The sequence below is a fragment of the Leptonychotes weddellii genome, chromosome 10, assembly GCF_054177405.1.
Source record: "Leptonychotes weddellii isolate Sample4059 chromosome 10, ASM5417740v2, whole genome shotgun sequence".
NCBI lineage: Eukaryota > Metazoa > Chordata > Mammalia > Carnivora > Phocidae > Leptonychotes > Leptonychotes weddellii.
Genome location: NC_138378.1, coordinates 68,932,043 through 68,944,970, shown reverse-complemented (window position 1 = coordinate 68,944,970; position 12,928 = coordinate 68,932,043). Strand labels below are relative to the sequence as shown.

At 36.5% G+C, this 12,928-nt stretch overlaps 1 protein-coding gene across 3 annotated transcripts in view; it reads left to right on the top strand.

Annotated features, from left to right (window-relative positions):
• XPO1 (exportin 1) overlaps window positions 1–12,552 on the top strand; it is a 45,766-nt gene extending 33,214 nt beyond the window's left edge. For all 3 annotated transcript variants that reach the window (XM_081832038.1, XM_081832039.1, XM_081832040.1), the window contains 14 exons: window positions 1,145–1,342; window positions 2,142–2,280; window positions 2,475–2,656; window positions 2,742–2,898; window positions 3,000–3,163; window positions 4,100–4,234; window positions 4,521–4,704; window positions 5,025–5,131; window positions 7,004–7,198; window positions 8,695–8,863; window positions 9,517–9,651; window positions 9,734–9,893; window positions 9,973–10,069; window positions 11,488–12,552. In XM_081832038.1, the coding sequence (XP_081688164.1) occupies window positions 1,145–1,342; window positions 2,142–2,280; window positions 2,475–2,656; window positions 2,742–2,898; window positions 3,000–3,163; window positions 4,100–4,234; window positions 4,521–4,704; window positions 5,025–5,131; window positions 7,004–7,198; window positions 8,695–8,863; window positions 9,517–9,651; window positions 9,734–9,893; window positions 9,973–10,069; window positions 11,488–11,634 (2,169 nt within the window). In that variant the 3' untranslated portion in view covers window positions 11,635–12,552. The remainder of the gene's footprint in view (window positions 1–1,144; window positions 1,343–2,141; window positions 2,281–2,474; window positions 2,657–2,741; window positions 2,899–2,999; window positions 3,164–4,099; window positions 4,235–4,520; window positions 4,705–5,024; window positions 5,132–7,003; window positions 7,199–8,694; window positions 8,864–9,516; window positions 9,652–9,733; window positions 9,894–9,972; window positions 10,070–11,487) is intronic.
• Window positions 12,553–12,928: the final 376 nt, after the last annotated feature.

Here is a 12,928-nt window from a genome sequence, read left to right as displayed (position 1 = left end):
CTTTGGCTTCTGAAATTCTTTTATATAATGAAAGCTTTTTTTAAAAAATGCCTTTGTTCCAAAATATCTTTTATTTAAACGTCTGTACCTTTGGGGCGCCTGGCTGGCTCAATCCGTTAAGCGTCTGCCTTTTTGGCAGGCTCATGTCATGATCTTAGTGTCCATAGGGTTCCCCACTCAGCGGAGAACCTGCTTCTCCCTCTGCTCCTCCCCTCCATTCATGCTTGTGCTCACGCACATGCGCACTCTGTCTCTGAGATAAAATCTTTTTTAAAAAAATAAAATGTACCTTTGACGACATCTTACCTATTGTCAGTGCATAAAAATATGTTCATTCTGAATTACAAGCCGAATTTGATTATGTGTTCTGCATAATGCCAGATCAATAATTAATAATCAGAATTAAATTCAAGGGTATTCAGACATTTCTGAGATGAAAAATCTAAAGATGTTATTTTAAAACTAAGGTATAATGCATATAACATAAAACTATCTTTAAAGTGTACAAATTCAGTGACATGCACAGTATTGTCAACTGTCATCTATTCTAAAATATTTTTATTCACCTACAAAGAATAACGTACCCATTAAAATAGTCCCTCATTCTGCTCTCCCCCAGGCTCTAGCCAACCACTAATTTGCTCTCTGGATTTTATCTATTCTGAACCTTTCATATAAATGGACTCCTAGTATATGGTCTTTTGTAATTAGCGTCTTTCACTTAGCATGTTTTCAGGGTTCTTTCATGTTGTAGCATGTACCATTATTTCATCTCTTCTTACAGCTAAATAATGGTCCATTGTATGGTTACATATTTTGTATACCCAATCATGAGTTGATGGACATGTGGATTATTCACACCTTTTGAGTATTGGTATGAAATGTCCTTTAATGTCCATTCCTTTTTAGGGAACATACCTCCTGGCCAACAACTACATAAAGTTTTTAAATGTTCTAGGAGATGTCTGAAGAAAGCACAGTTTGCTCCTTGAGAATTTTTAGTCTATTAGATGAATAATCAAACCTCAGAGTTGTGTAAAATGAAACATGAATTTTTATCCTATTAACGTAACAAGTGGAAGGGAATTTGTGGTAGGGTGTTAATGTCTAAGGATTATTTTAATACTGTTCGTCTTCTTTGTAGGCCCTTCATTATATGTTGTTGGTATCAGAAGTGGAGGAAACGGAAATCTTCAAGATTTGTCTTGAGTACTGGAATCATTTGGCAGCTGAACTCTATAGAGAGAGCCCGTTCTCTACATCTGCTTCTCCATTGCTCTCTGGAAGTCAACATTTTGATGTTCCTCCCAGGAGACAGCTGTATTTGCCCGTGTTATCCAAGGTAATAATAAAGTGGGTGGTTGAGTGCTCTGTCTGTTCCTTGCTGTGATTTTGAAGACTAAATGCAAGTAGTTATATACACGACGTGTATATAAGAGAATAAACAGATGACTAGTTTAAAAAATCAATATATGGGCGCCTGGGTGGCTCAGTTGGTTAAGCGACTGCCTTCGGCTCAGGTCATGATCTCAGGGTCCTGGGATCAAGCCCCGCATCGGGCTCCCTGCTCGGCGGGGAGCCTGCTTCTCCCTCTCCCACTCGCCCTGCTTGTGTTCCCTCTCTCACTGCCTCTCTCTCTCTGTCAAATAAGTAAAAAAAAAAAAAAACTTAAAAGAAATGCAGATTAAGAGATCACCTACCAATCTACTGAATCAGTCTCTGCATGAGACACAGAAAAATTACATTTATTCATGATAAAGAACATTTGAAAACAATTGTTGTAGGATTACTTTTTTTTTTAAGATCTTATTTATTTACTACAGAAAGTGAGCACAAGTGGTGGGGAGGGGCAGAGGAAGAGGGGGAGAGACTCCCTGCTGAGCAGGGAGCCTGATGCAGGCTCACTGATCCCCGGACCCTAGGATTAAGACCTGAGCTGAAGGCAGACGCTTAACAGACTGAGCCACCCAGGCACCCCTTGAATTACATTTTTAAAATGTTTATATTCTTTTATATTGTGGGAAGAATTATGGAGGTATGTTGGTCTTAAGTGTGAAGTGCTTGATCTTAATTTTTTTTCCTACATTTGATGTGGCTGATTTCAAAAATGTAATAGATTTTTCTTGTTTATTGTTGAGTAGGTCCGTTTATTGATGGTTAGTCGTATGGCTAAACCAGAAGAAGTATTGGTTGTAGAAAATGATCAGGGAGAAGTTGTAAGAGAATTCATGAAGGATACAGATTCCATTAATTTGTATAAGAATATGAGAGAAACATTAGGTGAGTCAATAAATACTGTCAATTTTATCTTTGTAATTCTCTTCTGGGATGAAAATACTTTTTAAAGAAATACGTTATACTTTTCTGAATTTGTTAATAACCACCTTTATTAATGTGCTGTTACTTCTTACTAAAGATTTTTGATGGTAGAGTTTTGTATTTGAACTTTTGGAACCTTTTCCCTTCCTTTGTAGTTTATCTTACTCATCTGGATTATGTAGATACAGAAAGAATAATGACTGAGAAGCTTCACAATCAAGTGAATGGTACAGAGTGGTCATGGAAAAATTTGAATACATTGTGTTGGGCAATAGGCTCCATTAGTGGAGCAATGCATGAAGAGGATGAAAAACGCTTTCTTGTTACTGTTATAAAGGTATGCAAGTGATACATATGAACTGGAACTGTTAGGTAACTATATTGTATTGTTATAAATGACTGAAATTGCTCTCATTTTACAGGATCTATTAGGATTATGTGAACAGAAAAGAGGCAAAGATAATAAAGCTATTATTGCATCAAATATCATGTACATAGTAGGTCAATATCCAAGGTTTTTAAGAGCTCACTGGAAGTTTTTGAAGACTGTAGTTAACAAGTTGTTTGAATTCATGCATGGTAAATCCTCTTTAATATATATTATTTAGCTATTTATATTTATTGAACAAAAACCAAAATTTTTCTTAAAAATTTTTTGAAAATTCTTTTTGTTTTGTTAGAGACCCATGATGGAGTCCAAGACATGGCTTGTGATACTTTCATTAAAATAGCTCAGAAATGCCGCAGGCATTTTGTTCAGGTTCAGGTTGGAGAGGTAATGCCATTTATTGATGAAATTTTGAACAATATCAACACTATAATTTGTGATCTTCAGCCTCAACAGGTATGTAGAGCACCGAGCATATTTTTTTAAGAAAGTAAATAGTACTGGGGCTCCTGAGTGGCTCAGTCAGTTGAGTGTTCAACTCTTGGATTTTTTCCCAGATCATGCTCTCTGGGTCATGAAATTGAGCTCTATACTGGGTGTGGAGCCTGCTTAAGATCCCCCCGGGGCACCTGGGTGGCTCAGTCGTTAAGCGTCTGCCTTCGGCTCAGGTCATGATCCCAGGTGCTGGGATGAGTCCCGAATCAGACTCCCTACTCCGCGGGAAGCCTGCTTCTCCTTCTCACACTCCCCCTGCTGTGTTCCCCCTCTCACCGTGTCTCTGTCAAATAAATAAAATCTTTAAAAAAAAAAAAAAGATTTTCCCCCTGCCAAAAAAAACGTGATTACTTTTTTTTTTAAGGTTTATTTATTTGACAGAATGCACATGGGGCGTGGGAGGGCTCTATCTCAGCACCGTGAGACCAGGACCCAAGCCGAAACCAAGAATCATATGCTTAACTGAGCCACCCAGGTGCCCCGTGACTACTATTTTACCCAGAATGCATGAATGGCAATAGAAAGAGTGCCACCATTGGACTCAGTACACGTGTCTCTGTGGCTAAATTTTTTTTTTTTTTAATTCCAGTATAGTTAACATACAGTGTTAAGTTAGTTTTGGGTTTATAATACAGTGATTCAATAGTTCCATACATCACCCAGTGCACTTCTTAATCCCCATCACCTATTTTACCCCCCCCCACCCACCCACCTCTGCTGGAGTGGTTAAATTCTCATAGTGGGGCAAAAATTTATGCAGAAGTTTGTCAGGCTATTTTCTTACCTAATGTAAGCTCCTCCTCAGACTCACAAAATAAGTTCTAATACATATGTGAATTGCTTGTGTGTAGTTTTCCTTATAATACATAAAAGTAAAATGTCTGCCTTTTTACATAGGTACATACATTTTACGAAGCTGTGGGGTACATGATTGGTGCACAAACAGACCAAACAGTTCAAGAACATTTGATAGAAAAATATATGCTACTCCCTAATCAGGTTTGGGATAGCATAATCCAGCAGGCAACCAAAGTAAGTTTTACTACTTTTTCTCAAAGTTCTAATGGAATTCAAGACAACAGTGTTGTTTACAAAAGTAGCAGAAATTATACTGTAATTTTATTCTGTTTTGCTGGTGTATTGGGACTGTTACTCTATTCTTAGTTGTACCTGTAGGTAATAAAGATTTCTTTTTTTTCTATTTTGGATTATAAATGTGATGGTGGTTTGGAGTAAGGTGTGGGTAGTGTTTTTTGCTTTAGTAATTACAAAGGTAATTTTCATGTGATAAATGAAATTTGTTATTTGTCCTTCACAGAATGTGGATATACTTAAAGATCCTGAAACAGTTAAGCAGCTCGGTAGTATATTGAAAACAAATGTTAGAGCCTGCAAAGCTGTCGGACATCCCTTTGTAATTCAGCTTGGGAGAATTTATTTAGATATGCTTAATGTATACAAGTGCCTCAGTGAAAATATTTCAGCAGCTATCCAAGCTAATGGTAAGCGACTCTGAAGTTTTGTGGAATGATGAATAGCAAGTCAGTTCTACATTCACAGTCTTAGTGTAAAGCATTCATTTCTCACAGATTTAAGTTAACCCTCCCAATGTGCCAAATGACCCTAGACAATTATTTTTAATGAGTTGCATACACTTTTCCCTTGTAAAATTAGTCTTAGTTTATTTTCCCAGTACATTCATCTGTGTGCCCTTGTCTTTGTTTTTGAGTGGTAAATGAGAACTGTTAGATCTGAAGTATATGTAACTACCAATGTAGAATTTTAGTTGTCAAGTTGGATTTCACTGGATTGTATTTTTTAGGTGAGATGGTTACAAAGCAACCATTGATTAGAAGTATGCGAACAGTAAAAAGGGAAACCTTAAAGTTAATATCTGGTTGGGTGAGCCGGTCCAATGATCCACAGATGGTATGTGAAATGTTATACTTTTTAAGTTGATGCTGTATTCTCTGATAATATGCATATAGCTCATTTAAAGGTAATTTCAGTGGATGGATATGTTTGGCATTGTTTTGCAGTGTCCTTTTTTTAGAGTCCTTGAATACTTTAAAATATTATCATATACACCATCTTCCTTAGAAATTACTGTTAGTGGGAGACAGTAGTGATATGTAACAAGGTAGCTTGAGTCATTTTTCCCCCTATGGATAATAGATATATTCCAGTGAAATTTTTTGTGTTTCTTCATGAGTCTTCAGAGTAATTTACGAAGATGTCATTAGTTTGCCTCTGCAGTGAAGGTAAGGGCTTTCCCAGTGGAAGTTTTAAAAGTCTCTTTTACTCTTCTTTTAGTTTGAAATCATTTCCAGAAAGGAAAATGATTTTCAGAAACTAAACCAGGCTCCATATGTGCCTCAACTTGGGAAAATGTGTGTTAGTATTTTTTTAAAGTTTGTATTTTTAATTTATTCTACCATTTCATTCTCTTGATCCTTGGAATATTACAGAGAATCCTGTCATGTTAATCTTTGCTGTATGCAAATAGTGGTTGACAAGTGTGCTGTTTGATAATTTTGAAATTTCAGTATTGTTCCTACAGATGAGATACTTTTCAGGGAAATTGTTCAGAAAACAATTGTGGGATTTTCAACATACCAAATATTGAAAGGTTTTGAACACATGTATTATGAGATCAGAACGGTATTTAAAATTCAAAAGGAGAAGATAAGATGAATTAAAGGAATTGTGAAGTTCATAATTTACAAGAGCTTGGGCAAATTTTAGGAGTATCGGTGACAATAATAACAAGGAGAGGGCATCATTTTACAACCAAGATTTGTATGGAGGGTTGGGGCAGTGAATTAAAAAATACCTCAAAAATACACTTAGGATCCAGTTTGTGGGGAAACAGTTACTGCACTGTTAAGAGTAAAATGGGAACCATTTCTGGTCTAACAGAACAAGTGAGTTATGTTGTGCTTATCCTTAAAATTTTACTAGGCCTGGGCGCCTGGGTGGCTCAGTTGGTTAAGCGACTGCCTTCGGCTCAGGTCATGATCCTGGAGTCCCGGGATCGAGTCCCGCATCAGGCTCCCTGCTCAGCAGGGAGTCTGCTTCTCCTTCTGACCCTCCCCCCTCTCATGCTCGCTCTCTCTCATTCTCTCTCTCAAATAAATAAATAAAATCTTTAAAAAAAAAAAATTTTACTAGGCCTATTTTGTATAGTAGGACACTACTTACACTGTTAACTTCAGTTATAAGAAACATTATTTGTAATTATTGTCCATGTCTTAATAACGAACCTATTAAAAGCATGTAAGTTACACCTTAATATGACCCTGTTTATTGAGACTCATGGAAACTCAGTCTTTCTGGTACAATTCCAATTCCATTTTATTTTTGTTAAAGTACTTACCAGGTAGCATTCACTGCATTTAAAAAAATAATAATTGAATGGGTGTCTACTTTGTATTAGATACGAGCTGCTTGGTTTTTATTATAGATACTATTCATTGACACAATTGATACAGTATTGGTTAGGACTTTTCATTCCTTTAGGTAAGTGATCCCACATACAGTAACCCTAGAATCCTGGTCCTACCGTAGTAACTTGGAGCTGGTCACTTGATTTTGGGCTTCAGTTACCTTAGTAATTACAGATTTGAATTCTGAATATCTCTGTGGCTCTTCCCAGCCTATTACGATTTCTTGGTTTCCTTTGGTAAAAAGTTTTAATAGATATGCAATCTAAATCTCAATACAACACTGATCTAGCTGTTGATAATGGTTAGCAAGTGTATAGAATAAAACTTAAAAGCGTTCTTTTTTTTTTTTAAATAGGTAGCTGAAAATTTTGTTCCTCCTCTGTTGGATGCAGTTCTCATTGATTATCAGAGAAATGTCCCAGCTGCTAGAGAACCAGAAGTGCTTAGTACTATGGCTATTATTGTCAACAAGTTAGGAGGACATATAACAGCTGAAATACCTCAAATATTTGATGCTGTTTTTGAATGCACATTGAATATGATAAATAAGGTATGTGTTTACATTTCAATTATGGAAAATTCTGCAGTATATATGCTTTAAGTAAAGCATAAATATACCTATGAGATTAACAGAAGTTTTAAGCTCTGGAGTTTAAATATTTGAACTTCTAGATCAGAGAAATACTTACTTTTTTTTAAGATTTTATTTTAGAGAGCACAAGCTCGAGTGGGGGGAGGGGCAGAGGTCGAGGGAGAAGCAGACTCCTGGCTGAGCAGAGAGCCCAACTTGGGCTCGATCCCAGGAACCTAAACTGAGCCAGACACTAAACCTATTTTTTATTTTTTTAAAAATGTATAAAATCTTGGGGCACCTGGGTAGCTCAGTCAATTGAGCTTCTGACTCTTGGTAGTCTTGATCTCCAGGTTGTGAGATAAAGCCCCAAGTCCAGGCTTTGAGCTCAGTGGGGAGTCTGCTTGAAGATTCTCTCCCTCTGCCCCGCCCTCGCATGCACTGTCCCCTCCTCAAGCAAATAAATCTTTTAAAAAGATAAAAAGATCTCTACAACAAAACAGTAAATTTGATAGATTGTAACATTCAAATAGCTAACATTTAGTGAAAAGTTGCTGCATTTTAAACATTAAGAATTTAGTGATACTGGATTCCCTGGGTGGCCACTTCACTGCTTGTGCTCTCTCCCCCTACCAAATAGATAAGCAAAATCTTAAAAAAAAAGAATTTTGTGATACTAATTTCTTTAAATGGTGCATTTTAAGTTACAAAAGTATTATACGGGGCATCTGGCTGGCTCAGTGGAGCATGTGACTCTTGATCTCAGGGTTGTAAGCTTGAGCCCCACATAGGGTATAGAAATAACTTAAAATCTGGGGCACCTGGGTGGCTCAGTCGTTAAGCATCTGCCTTCTGCTCAGGTCATGATCCCAGGGTCCTGGGATCAAGCCCCACATCGGGCTCTCTGCTCGGCGGGGCGCCTGCTTCTTCCTCTCCCCCTCCCTCTGCTTGTGTTCCCTCTCTCGTTGTGTCTCTCTCTGTCAAATAAATAAAATCTTTAAAAAAAAAAAAATAACTTAAAATCTTAAAAAGTATATATATACAATGTGCTTAAAAGAAATGGGAAAATATATTAACCAAGAAGGGAAAACGTAGATAAACGTGTACAAGTTATTCAGTAGCTAAAAAATTTTCAGGTCTGTATTAATGATCTTGAAGTCACCGTCGTAACATGGTAGTAATAGTCTGAGTAACTAGAAAATGTGATGTTCTTTATGTGGGTTTTGATGAATTCTCTTTATAATGTGATCTTCTGTTCTTCCATTTTAGTAATTCATTTGTGTAATAAATGGTAATTTCATTTTCCATGGGAGGCAGATTATGTTGTCTTCAGGTTTCCAGTCATGAGGCTGTACACCTTATGGGGCCCACTAACAACTCCAAATCTTTATACTAAATTAGGGCTTCTTTTTTCTCTCTTATTTAACATAATTAAGGCATTGAAATATTACTTTGTTCTCACCATTTGTTTTTAGGACTTTGAAGAATATCCTGAACACAGAACGAACTTTTTCTTACTACTTCAGGCTGTCAATTCTCATTGTTTCCCAGCATTCCTGGCTATACCACCTGCACAATTTAAACTTGTTTTGGATTCCATTATTTGGGCTTTCAAACATACTATGAGGAACGTTGCAGATACAGGTAAATACACATGTCCTTTTATTCATTTGCCCTACCAATCCACAGGCTCTTAGAGATAGATCTGTAGGTATAGTCAGGTAGATAACACTTGTTATCAGGGTTTTGTTGGAGTACATCACTTGGTATGTAGGCCTAAGTAAATTCTAAAAGCAGTTGAGTCCTCTGTTCCATAGTTGAGTCCACGGGCAGGATTGAGTTAGAGGGAGATGGGCATAAAACATCCCTTCTCCACATCCTCACCACTGTGTCCTTTTCCCTGTCTGCTTTTCCTCGGTGCCAGTGAGGGTCAAAATAAGGATAAAACACAGCATTTTTAGCAAGACAGATTTTTATTTAGTTTGTTTTTACATAGAATTCGGTTTGTGTAGCAGGTATGTACTTGTAATGCTGTTTTTAGAGTTGATTTGGAGAGAATCGACAGAACCTTCAGAAATAGTGGAAAGTTGGTAATAATTATTACTTGTAGTCTGTAACTAAGCAGGCATTGATGGTATTTGAACTCCCATTACTCAAGATAACTTAGTCAAATAATTGTTAGTCATTAGCGGAAAGGGGGGTAAGAATGGCCTTTGAATCAGAATAGTTGAATAGTGGAAATTCTATATGAATGTTACCAGTCTGTAATAACTTTGTTGGTGTTCTGTACATTTTAGGCTTACAGATACTTTTTACACTCTTACAAAATGTTGCACAAGAAGAAGCTGCAGCTCAGAGTTTCTATCAAACTTATTTTTGTGATATTCTTCAGCATATCTTTTCTGTTGTGACAGACACCTCACATACTGCTGGTAAGAATTTATAGCCATGAGAATGTTAAGTGTTCCAGTTGTTATTACCTGTTGGAGGTAATAATGTTCTTTTCATCAACAGGTTTGACAATGCATGCGTCAATACTTGCATATATGTTTAATTTGGTTGAAGAAGGAAAAATAAGTACACCGTTAAATCCTGGAAATCCAGTTAACAACCAGATGTTCATTCAGGAATATGTGGCAAATCTCCTTAAATCTGCATTCCCTCATCTTCAAGAGTAAATATGCTTTTTAATACGCATACATTTTTCAGTTAAAAAAATAGTGATTATTTAATTGTTGTGTTTTGATTTACAGTGCTCAAGTAAAGCTCTTTGTGACAGGGCTCTTCAGCTTAAATCAGGATATTCCTGCTTTCAAGGAGCATCTTAGGGATTTCCTAGTACAAATAAAGGTATGTGTTTTGTTTGTATTTGGAGAAATAGTAAAACTAGATATGATTTAGTTGTTGCATTGTAGAATTAACCACTTTTTTGGTAAAGCAAAATGAATGATATTCAGGCTTACTAGTCCTAGACTGATTCAGAGTGAAAAACTAAATTGTAGTTGAGAACAGGTTGGATTTGAAATGTTTTTGGAAACTTGTTATTAATACAGTTCATTTTAGATGATATAAATGTCTTGGAATATTGTGATTACATCCTACAGCTGATTTTTTTAAAAATTGTGAAATATGGGGAAAGAAACACTGGTAGACCCTTTGGGGGTTTCATACCCATTTTGTTAGTAAGGAATCCATTTTAGGGAATTAAGACAAATTCGCAGATAATCAACCCGTTACTACTGTTACACAATGCTTCATTTAAATTTATGGGAAGAGGGATTCATCTTGTATTATTTTCTTTTAAAGAAATTTAAAAGTAGGGACGGCTGGGTGGCTCAGTTGGTTAAGCGTCTGCCTTCCGCTCAGGTCATGATCCCAGAGTCCTGGGATCAAGTCCTGAATCTGGCTCCTTGCTCGGCAGGGAACCTGCTCCTCCCCCTACTTATGTTCGCTCGCTCTCTTTCTCTGACAAAATGTTTTAAAAGAAAAGTAACATAACATTTATAAGTGGTTGATGGATTGTCTTAACCTGACTTAAATAAGAACTGGTCACATGCAATAATCAAATTTTTTCTCCAAGATACAAATAAGGTTTTTTCAATTGTAAATATATTAGCTAAGTTGTAAGGTGGAGAATGAAAATTACCTGAAACAGCTATAAAGTCAGTCACAATGTAGCTAAACTTTGTCATTAATCATAGGAGAAACAGCTTTTTAAATCTCCTGGCTTGTGAAGCGTATTACATATATATATGACATCAGACTGTGCCTCTTTTAATAACCTTTTTTATCCTCAACTAAGACCTTTGGTTTTAATTCAGCTATACAGAATTGTATTATACTATAAGTTAGGGATACCTGGGTGGCTCAGTCAGTTAAGTATCTGACCCTTGATCAGGTCATGATCTCCGGGTCCTGGGATCAAGCCCCATGTGGTGTCAGGCTCTGCGCTCAGCACAGAGTCCGCTTGTTCCTCTCCCTTTGCTCCTCCCGTGTGCGTGCCAGCACGTACTTGCTCTCTCTAATACCTATAATCTTTAAATACATACACGCGCGTGTGCGTGCATACACACACAATATAATTTAAAACCAACCAATTGAAGGCTAGATTTTTTATCATGTAAACAAAACAGGGAGGTGCTTGTCTATCCTTTTTTACATGGGGTTTTTTTGTTTGTTGTTTTTTGTTGTCTCCCCCCACCCCAAACAGGTCATTTTCCAAAATTGGAATTCATTATGTTAACACTTCAACCATCTTGTGTTCACAGGAGTTTGCAGGTGAAGATACATCTGATCTGTTTTTGGAAGAGAGAGAAACAGCCCTTCGACAGGCTCAGGAAGAGAAACATAAACTTCAAATGTCTGTCCCTGGCATCCTTAATCCACATGAAATTCCAGAAGAAATGTGTGATTAAAATCGGAAGTCATGCTGGGTTTTTTTGTTATTGTTGTTGGGTTTCCCCCCCACCCCCCGCAACTCTTGTTAGCAGAAGAAAACAGCATCTGGATATTTGTCGACCAAAATGATGCCAATTTGTAAATTAAAATGTCACCTAGTGGCCCTTTTTCTTATGTGTTTTTTGTATAAGAAATTTTCTGTGAAATATCCTTCCATTGTTTAAGCTTTTGTTTTGGTCATCTTTATTTAGTTTGCATGAAGTTTAAAATTAAGGCATTTTTAAAAATTTTACTTCATGCCCATTTTGTGGCTGGGACGGGGGGAGGAGGCAAATTCAATTTGAACATATACTTGTAAATTCTAATGCAAAATTACACAATTTTCCTGTAAACAATACCAATTTTTAATTAGGGAGCATTTTCTTTCTAGCCTGTATTTCAGTCTAGAAGGAAAGGTAATGAGTAAAACAAATTGCGTTAAGAGGATTCTAGTGCTGCATTGTCTAAAGTTAGCACCTCTTGGACTGAATCGTTTGTCTAGACTACATGTATTACGAGTCTGTATGGCAAGTTTGCAGCAAGATCATGTGCATATCATCCCATTGTAAAGCGACTTCAAAAAATATGGGAACACAGTTAGTTATTTTTACACAGTTCTTTTTGTTTGTGTGTGTGTGCTGTCGCTTGTCGACAACAGCTTTTTGTTTTCCTCAATGAGGAGTGTTGCTCATTTGTGAGCCTTCATTAACTCGAAGTGAAATGGTTAAAAATATTTATCCTGTTAGAATAGGCTGCATCTTTTTAACAACTCATTAAAAAACAAACAAAACAAAACTCTGGCTTTTGAGATGACTTATACTAATTTACATTGTTTACCAAGCTGTAGTGCTTTAAGAACACTACTTAAAAAGCAAAATAAACTTGGTTTACATTTATTTTCCTTTATTGGCTCAAAATTATTCCTGCATTAATGAAAGTGATTATATATGTGTTTTAAGTATTAGGTAACATTTTTTAAGTGAAGTTGGACACTGTTGATTTACAAATACAACCTCTGGGGTTATTGGGAGTAAAGGCACAGTTGGATTAATCGAACATGCTCCAGATGTTACCTTCTGTTCCCATGAAACAGATCCCTTTTGTGACAGCTTGATGTGCTTTTATCTTTATTTGCAATTAAAAAGCATCTTCTCTTGGTTCCTGGATAGGAGTTACGTATAACAGATGAAAGAGAATGAGAACCCAGGTGTAAGAAGCTACTGCAGATATTCTTGATTAATTGTATTTTTGTCAAATATAACCCTTAGAAAG